The sequence below is a fragment of the Phyllopteryx taeniolatus genome, chromosome 16, assembly GCF_024500385.1.
Source record: "Phyllopteryx taeniolatus isolate TA_2022b chromosome 16, UOR_Ptae_1.2, whole genome shotgun sequence".
Taxonomy (NCBI): Eukaryota; Metazoa; Chordata; class Actinopteri; order Syngnathiformes; family Syngnathidae; genus Phyllopteryx; species Phyllopteryx taeniolatus.
The window spans coordinates 9,708,120-9,716,623 of record NC_084517.1 but is presented as its reverse complement, the minus strand read 5'-3'; the positions used below and the strand labels follow the sequence as shown (position 1 = coordinate 9,716,623).

Genomic DNA, 8,504 nt, shown 5'->3' with positions numbered 1-8,504 from the left:
CACACCACACAAAAGTAAGGGATATTCCGCTTTCAAGTAAAATTTCAGGAACTTAAAATGCACTGTGTACTGAATTTGACTTTCTCAAAACGTTTGAATGCACATTTCAAACTGTTCAATGTTTCTGTACTTTTTGCGAAACTTGCTGTCCTCATAGTGCTGAAAATCAAAACGGGTGTTTGATCTGTGACTCAACCAATGTCCTGGTTTAATTAGAATTGGTATTTAAACAGTCCTCTTTATGTTCACATTTTGACATCATGAGACCAAGAGGACACCTTACAATTGATCAACTATTTGCCATTGTGAGGCTTCAAACAGGATGTTCACCGAGTAAGTGGCCACTCAGACTAGAGCACAGGTGTCAAACTGGTGGCCCGGGAACCAGATCCGGCCTGCCACATTGTTTTATGTGGCCCGCGAAAGCAAATCAAAATTGCTCATTGTGTTCTGGTGTAATGTCATTGAGATAGTTGCAAGCATTTTTTGTTACCAATCCCCCTTTGAAAAGAAATGTAATAGTTGAAAAACATCTTTTTATAGGCTTCTGATTTCAAAACTGGTTATTCATCAATGTGTATACTGTATGCAATAACAGTATATGAGGTAATATTTCATTTATATGGGTTTACGGTCGTAGCGGCCCTCCGAGGGAAGTCATAACTACGATGGGGCCCGTGACAAAAATGAGTTTGACACCCGTGGCCTAGAGTGTCATCAGCAATTGGCAAAAGAGACTGGAAGAGTCACAGAAAGGTATAGAAGTGGATGTCCTTGAAAATGTATTGGGTGATTCATTGAGCACACACCTGTTGTGATTTTTGTCCACCTCATTATGCTAGTTATGCAAAAGGTATGAGGTATTGATCAGCAGGACACTGTAGAGAAGGTCAAATTAGGTAGGTACCTGTAGAGGTTATAGTGCTTTTTAGGTTCGTCCTGAAATTTCAAAAATACATTTTAAACTTTTTGTGAGTAGTGTATGTTATTAGTCATTACGTATGTATACAGTATATTATACACAGTACAAGCTTACTCTTGGATATCAGGAACCTTTCTCACTGTCTTGTTTCCAGTTGAACATAATTAGCGACCGTGCAGTTAAACAGCGTAAGTCCGGAAGTAGTAAGCTAGTCGACTCACATGCTCATGGAAAATAAGCACAAAGAGCAATGAAAAACAGAAAAAAGATCATTAATGGGGTCAACAGGGCCAAATTCAAACCTGGATCTAAGAAGAGGGAAAATAAATGTGTCGTCATGTTTGACGACAAGGAGCGAGAGTAAGTACACCCTAAAGTTTAGTTAGTAGCTGGTGACCGCGTCACTAGCGGTGTTTGTCGTTGTTTCACATGATGAGCACACTTTTAAGAAGTTATCGTTTGAAAAAACTTCGCTGGGAGTTATGCACCTTTATGAAGGGCGTTATATATTATTATTGAGATATGAAAACACTGAACAATTGACCGAGATTTATGTTTAAGTTTGGTTGTGCAAACCAGTTCATTGCGACACGGTTTGATCAAATCATTTGAGGTGATTGAAGAAATAATGAAGTAACTAAAATAGAAAACACTCCGAGTATGTTTCTGTGTAATTGTACACTGCAAGGTATAATCACAACACAAACATTATTAAATGAATACCTTTATAACAGTGTAAAATAGAACCATTATTATACTGGATTTCTAAAGGCAGACACTGTTTTGATACTTCTTCCTGTCAGGGAATATCTCACTGGTTTCCATAAGAGAAAAGTGGAAAGAAGGAAAGCAGCTGTATCTGAAATACGCAAGAAGATCAAGGATGAACAGAATAGGGTCAGAGAAGAGGTAGGTGCAATTAACACAATGTAGCAGATTGTTGAAAACTTTTTTTGATGGACACAAATGGAAATATGTTGCTTTTATAACTTTTCAGAGGCACAAGGAATACATGAAAATGCTGAAGGAGCGACAAGAAGCGCTTGGTGAGTCAGAAGACTTGAAGGAGACATGCATTTTAATTTTGTAATTTAAAAGGGTTCCCAGGTGTCTTAATAAAAGGTCTCTGATACTCTCCGGTCAAAATACATTAAGAATAAACAGTTATAACACATTTAACATCCACTTGTTACAGCCATCCATCCATTTTCTGAGCCGCTTCTCCTCACTAGGGTCGCGGGCGTGCTGGAGCCTATCCCAGCTGTCATCGGGCAGGGATTGAACCCGGGTCCTCAGAACTGTGAGGCTGACGCTCTAACCAGTCGGCAACCGTGCCGCCCACTTGTTCGACTCTTGTTCAAATCACTCAGTTTTTTGGGGGGATGGGACGGGGGCGTTCTATCTGATGCAAATGCAAAGCATGATTTTGTTGCTATGACAACCAGGGGCATCTACAAAGAACTGTGGGTGACTCAGTTGTGCCAACTTAGCAATTTTGTTGCTACATTTTGCGGCTTTTCAACACCTAAACAAAAGTATAATGCAGTGATGCCTTGCGATATGAGTCTAATTCATTCGATACACATGACCATGGCATGCCGTAGTTTTGTATGAAGTAAAGATTGACAGTGACTCGAGATATTTGCTAAATATTTTACTGTGAAAAAGAAGTTTGTCCGCAGCAAGCGGTGGCAGACAAAACAGTTCTATTAAATAATTTTAAAAACAACCCAAAACAAAGGCTTTACATTTATTTGATCATTTGTTTGACTCAGAGGGGCCAGTTTTTATAGGGCTCCTAACCTTCTTCCCCTGGAAAAAACACTTAACTTTGAGCATTACCAGTTTACCACAGTTTATGATTGACATAAATTTGACAATAATTGCATAACTGTACCAACCACCGTATTAAAGTACTGTAATTTCTCACGTATAATGCCCACTCATGTATAATTCGCACCCCCAAAGTTGACCTAAAAATTCTGGAAAACCCTTCAGCCTATTTTTTAATGCATTTTTACAATGCATAATTTTGCTTCTACCCATATGATGAAAACATTAAGCATTATCTGTATTTTGTTAGTTTTTTCAAATAATTATTCTGAAGTTAAGCACTTTATTTGAACACGTAATACTTTTTTTATTTACTTGCTCTTATTTTCAAATTCACAGCCCTACTTTTATTTAGTAAATGAGAAAACACACAGTTCTGGTCTTATGTTTGATTACCGAGGCAGAATTTGTAAGATGTGTACAATTCTTTAAAGAAAAGATGAAGGACCAGGCGTAGCACATTTAATTTTATTTTAATGGGATTCAAATTAAACTGTCAGGCATTTCAGAAAAGCATTATCATTAAAAAAAACATAACCATAAAGAAATTATTGATGGTTGTTGTTCAGTCATCAGTTGTATTTAAAAAAAAAAAAAAAACTATATTTCACAAATTCTGCCTGGGTATGTAAACTTATGAGCACAACTGTACCCCTGTCATATTGGAATGAAAGTATAGGCTACACCTTTTTCATTACCACTAGGTGGCATACTAGAATGAAAGTGTACAACTTTTTCATAACTTCTAGGGGGCGGTGGCACATTGGAATGAAAGTGTAGAACTTTTTCAGAACCTCTAGATGGCAGCATACATTTATAAAATTGTATTTTTCATTTTCTCCTATACCCATGTATAATGCGCACTATTGACTTTTGACAATTTGGGGGGGGGGGTGCGCATTATACATGAGAAATTACGGTACTGCTTATGATTAATCACACTATTTTGCTAATTATTTATGAGCAAAACAATCCAATTTACCTATTTAAAATCATAGTCCCAAACAAAACATTTAGAAATTATTACTACTGCACTTTATTGCACTTTATTTTAATGATAGTTTGTTTTCCTATACAATTCTCTTTAAAGGAGTCTGGGGTTTTTAACCTTGCACATATCTTCATGTCTGTGCTATAAACAGGGTTAAATAGATGCATACATCCAGTACATATTGGCCACTGGCCAGACACAACGGCATACGAGCTGTGACGAGCATATGTAGTGTGCATGTATGCACACTACACTACACGCTGTTGATAAGAGCATGTCCTATCTGGTAGATGCAGTCAATTATGTTGCAGCAGGTCGCCAATCATATTGCAGCGCAGTCGCTTTTAACTGAAAGGGAATTCATAATGATTGAGACGGCGTCACTTGATCACAGTGCTCGCTCTCTCTCTCTTTCTTTCTCCTGCTCTCTCTCTCTCGATCTCTCTGAGAGCATGCACTGCAGAGAGCGATTTTCAACCATTAAAACATACACTCATACAAGTGCAACAAGATGAAATTTTTAATTGCACAAGCTGGAAAAAAAAGGTTGCATATGTGACCAATTTGGTCGCCGTCTTGAGCCCTGTTATCAATACGGCACTAATATTTGTTGTCCTTTGACAAGGATAAAGGATATATAAATGTGAGTACTAGTTTTCTTTCTACATGCGTTGCTGCACCATTTGTGTTAAATCGATTGCTCAAAGGGTTCTAAGTATTGCAACATAGATGCTATGGAGGTAGTGGACTGAAAGGCTAAGCTATGTGGTCTTTTAAATACACAAAGTGTAATTCCCTTTGTCTTATGTTTAGTTCTCAATAAACACGTAAGTCGAGACGCTCATATCTCAAGGCACCACTGTAAGAGATGAGTAACACATTTAGTGACTTCTGGTGATTTTGAGACTACCGCCAGAGGAGGAGAAGTTTACCCGTCTGTGTTCTGCCTTTGAAACTAGCTAATTAAACCACTACTTTATGTAAATGTGGGGTGGAAATTCGGACGGATGTATTTTCAGAGTTGGGCAGATGAGATTTTTAGTGGTACCTTGACTTGCGAGATTAATTTGTTGACTGGTAATTTGATATTTATTGGATGTTCTTTACAGAGGAAAGTGAAGATGATCTGGAAGATGTGATCACCAATACAACAGAGTCTGTTCAGTTTGACCATCCAAATCACACGGTCACAGTGACTACCATCAGTGATCTGGACCTCACCACCAATCACTTGCTTGAACGAGTGACGAAAAAGGTGAACAAGCTACCTTCAGTGAGCAACAAGTCTGCTTGAGTGCTTATAGAAGACAACCCTACTATTTTAATGACCGTAGCACAGACCTGCTATTCATTGTCTTTTGTTTTCTTTCTAGGTCAACGAGAAGAAAGAAGATAACAAAAATGAGGATGAAGAGGATAAACCAAAGACAATGCCAAAAAAAGCGGGGGCTCCAATCTTGAACAAAAAGTAAGCTTCTACTCTTGTAGGTTGCAACTACTGAGATTCATTATTGTCATTTTGTGTCTGTTGTAACTTCAAATTTAAATGCACATTTCAGTGATGATGTAGTGCACAGGTGTCAAACAGATTCAGCCCACCACATCATTTTATGTGGCCCAAATCAAGTGCATCCACTTCGTGTTTCTTGCTTAAATACCAAAATTGCAAATTGTCTTCACCTTTAAAAATATTGAGATATTGCAAGCATTTTGTTTGTTACCGATCCTCTTTCAAAAATAAATGAAATAATACTGTAGTCGGCGGGACGGTGGCCGACTGGTTAGAGCGTCAGCCTGACAGTTCTGAGGAACCGGGTTCAATCCCCGCTCCCTCCTGTGTGGAGTTTGCATGTTCTCCCCGTGTCTGCGTGGGTTTTCTCCGGGCACTCCGGTTTCCTCCCACATCCCAAAAACATGCATTCATTGGAGACTCTAAATTGCCCGTAGGTGTGACTGTGAGTGCGACTGGTTGTTTGTTTGTATGTGCCCTGCGATTGGCTGGCAACCAGTTCAGGGTGTACCCCGCCTCCTGCCCGATGACAGCTGGGATAGGCTCCAGCACGCCCGCGACCCTAGTGAGGAGAAGCGGCTCAGAAAATGGATGGATGGAATACTGTAGTCGAACAAACAGTTTTTACTAGCTTCTGATTTTAAAAGTAGTTATCCATCAATTTGTGTATATGTAATAATATGAGGCAATCATACATTCAAATGGGTTCACAGCCATAACAGGCCTCCAAGAGAAACCATAACTACGATGTGGCCCGCGACAAAAATTAGTTTGACACCCCTGATCTAGTGGAACCTCTAATGCCAAACACACTCAGTTTGAGGACTTTCCTCTATTGCATTGGTTCTTAAAACTTTAGTACCTCCTAAAAAAAAAATCCTTAGCTCCCCAAATACCATTATCATTACAACATTACAATACAGTAGCGTAGCAGGCCTAAATGTTAATCAAACCTGAGACAGAGGTTTGATTCCTAAAAAGTAATTTATTAATGCAAGCCACTGTAACATAATGCAAAGTTTCAACACAAATACTAAACTGTACTTAAATAATGATTCAGTCAAAATGTATTGCACATAAAATTTAAACATTGTACATAAGTACATTTTTAAAACCAAACAGTACTTGAATATTAAATGGAAATGTATTGAATTTGAAAGTTAAAATACAACTGAGCTCTACTTGGGCAGTGAGTCATTTGCATACCCGTAGAGGGAGCCCGTGTACCAGACTTTGAGAATAACTGTCTTATAGGAAATACTGTAATGGGAAATGAAATAAACAGTCCCCATCATACGACCTTTATTAACTAATCAGGAAATATGTTGAATAACTTTTTAACATTTTGAACTTTCGTACAAGGGTACAACGTAAAAGGAAAGAGTATAATCAAGAAAACACACTAAATGTTGATGACGTGTAAATACATGAGAAGCATGCCATGAAATTGCGAACAGTATGATAAGACTTCTGTGTCAAAGTGTGCTTGAATGTAAAAAAAAACAAAAAAAAAAAACTACACTACAGGAATGTGTAGATGCTAAAGGCCACCAATTTGAGCGCAGAAGAGATTGAATTTAATGGTAATTTGCATGTTAATTTGATCAAAATCATCTTTATTTGCCAATTATGTCAAAAACACACAAGGAATTTGTCTCCAGTAGTTGGAGCCACTCTATATGACAACAGACAGCCATTTGACAGAAAATACAGTCATTTTGAGACATACAGACATAAAAACACAGTATGGAGAGGTTCTAATTGTGACTCAATAAAGCTATGGTTTTGTTTTTCATAAAATCTGTAGGCCTATTTTTCCACACTCCTGTATGTGTATGAAGAACACTTCTTGGCCATAAAAATAAAACAACCAAATAAAAAAAAGTAAGTATGGCAGTAACTGAACGTATTCTTACGCTGCCGCGCAAACTAGTTCACACGCAGTTCATAACCTTGAAATGTTGTATGTCTGTCAAATTTTCCGCTATCCTTCCTGGTCTTAACACATTCCAGCTTTCCCAGTTAACATGGATATTTGACTTCTAAAGCAGTCAATGGCAGTGAATGTGTTAAAATAAATCAAGTAATTTTGGCAGTTGAAAGTTGTTGTTGGTTGTTCATGATAAACTACTTTAAACTACATTAAATGGGATTGGGATTAAAACAGTTCCCAGACGATGTGTGTGTGACATAGCAGCTAACGTCGGAAGCCTGGTCATTTTTTTGTACAACTCAGCTCAGCTTCACTTTTTTCCATCCCCCCCCCCCTCCCCCACACACACACACACACACACACAAACACTTATTGTGCAGGATCCGCTCGCTGACTGCCTCACTCAGTGCCTACACCAGCAAGGGGAAGAGGAAAGGGAAGCAGGAAGGCCGAGGAGGACGAGGGCGGCAGGCAGACAAGAGGGCTGACAAGAGAGTCGGCGAGAGCAAAATCAGCACCAAGAAGACCAGCAAGTGGCAGAGACGACGCATGACGGGGAAGAAGCAGCGTCAACAAGACTGAAAGATCAACTTTTCTGGACTATTTTGGCTATTTGGGCTGAATATGGGCAGCACGGTGAACAAGTGGTTAGCCCATCTGCCTCACAGTTCTGTTCAGTGTGTGGAGTTTCCATGTTCGCTGAGTACTCCGGCATCCTCCCTTATTCCAAAACCATGCATGTCAGGTTAATTGAAAACTCTCAATTGTCATCAGGTGTGAATGTGAGTGTGAATTGTTGTTAATCTATACAGTATGTGCCCTGTGATTGGCTGCGTGAACCCTGCCTCCGCCCAGTCAGCTGGGATAGGCTCCAGCCAACCCGTGACCCTAATGAAGACAAGCAGTATAGAAAATGGCTGGATGGATGGGCTGAATATGTGGAATGGAAACTGGAACAAAAGATGACCAGAATGCTCTGCATTAATTTGGCCTATCATGTTAAACACTGACCACTTTCTCATTCTAATGAAAACCAATACAAGAGCTGTAACCACATACTCCATTTTGACCAGCATTGCCACAGAGATATTACTGTAACAATATTTTTTTTATTGTGGTTGGAGTTTTCTGAACTGCACCGCATCATGTCAAGAGCTGTTTCAAAAATGTTAACTTCTGTCATTAAATAACTAATAAAAAGTTAACATTCAATTTGTTAAAGGCAATTCTTGCATTGGATCTCATTACGGTTATGCCGGTGTACCAAATGTTGTTGCTGGTCTTGTATTTCCACAATTTCTGCGATGTCTGTATT

General features: G+C 38.9%; 1 protein-coding gene across 1 annotated transcript; it reads left to right on the top strand.

The window, feature by feature from the left end:
- Positions 1-1,091: 1,091 nt before the first annotated feature.
- On the top strand, positions 1,092-8,401 carry nol12 (nucleolar protein 12). Its single transcript, XM_061748135.1, has 6 exons — positions 1,092-1,282; positions 1,726-1,831; positions 1,920-1,968; positions 4,856-5,001; positions 5,120-5,214; positions 7,570-8,401. The coding sequence occupies exons 1-6, from the start codon at positions 1,173-1,175 to the stop codon at positions 7,769-7,771; spliced, it is 708 nt and encodes a 235-aa protein (XP_061604119.1). The 5' UTR covers positions 1,092-1,172; the 3' UTR covers positions 7,772-8,401.
- The last annotated feature ends 103 nt before the right edge of the window (positions 8,402-8,504 follow it).

What these genes read in the sequence shown, in the direction of transcription:
- nol12 (XM_061748135.1), top strand. Translation starts at nt 1,173, where the DNA reads ATGAAAAACAGAAAAAAGATCATTAATGGGGTCAACAGGGCCAAATTC. An exon ending in TTGAACGAGTGACGAAAAAG is followed by an intron (nt 5,002 to 5,119) that starts GTGAACAAGCTA and finishes TTTTCTTTCTAG; the next exon opens with GTCAACGAGAAGAAAGAAGA. An exon ending in GCTCCAATCTTGAACAAAAA is followed by an intron (nt 5,215 to 7,569) that starts GTAAGCTTCTAC and finishes CTTATTGTGCAG; the next exon opens with GATCCGCTCGCTGACTGCCT.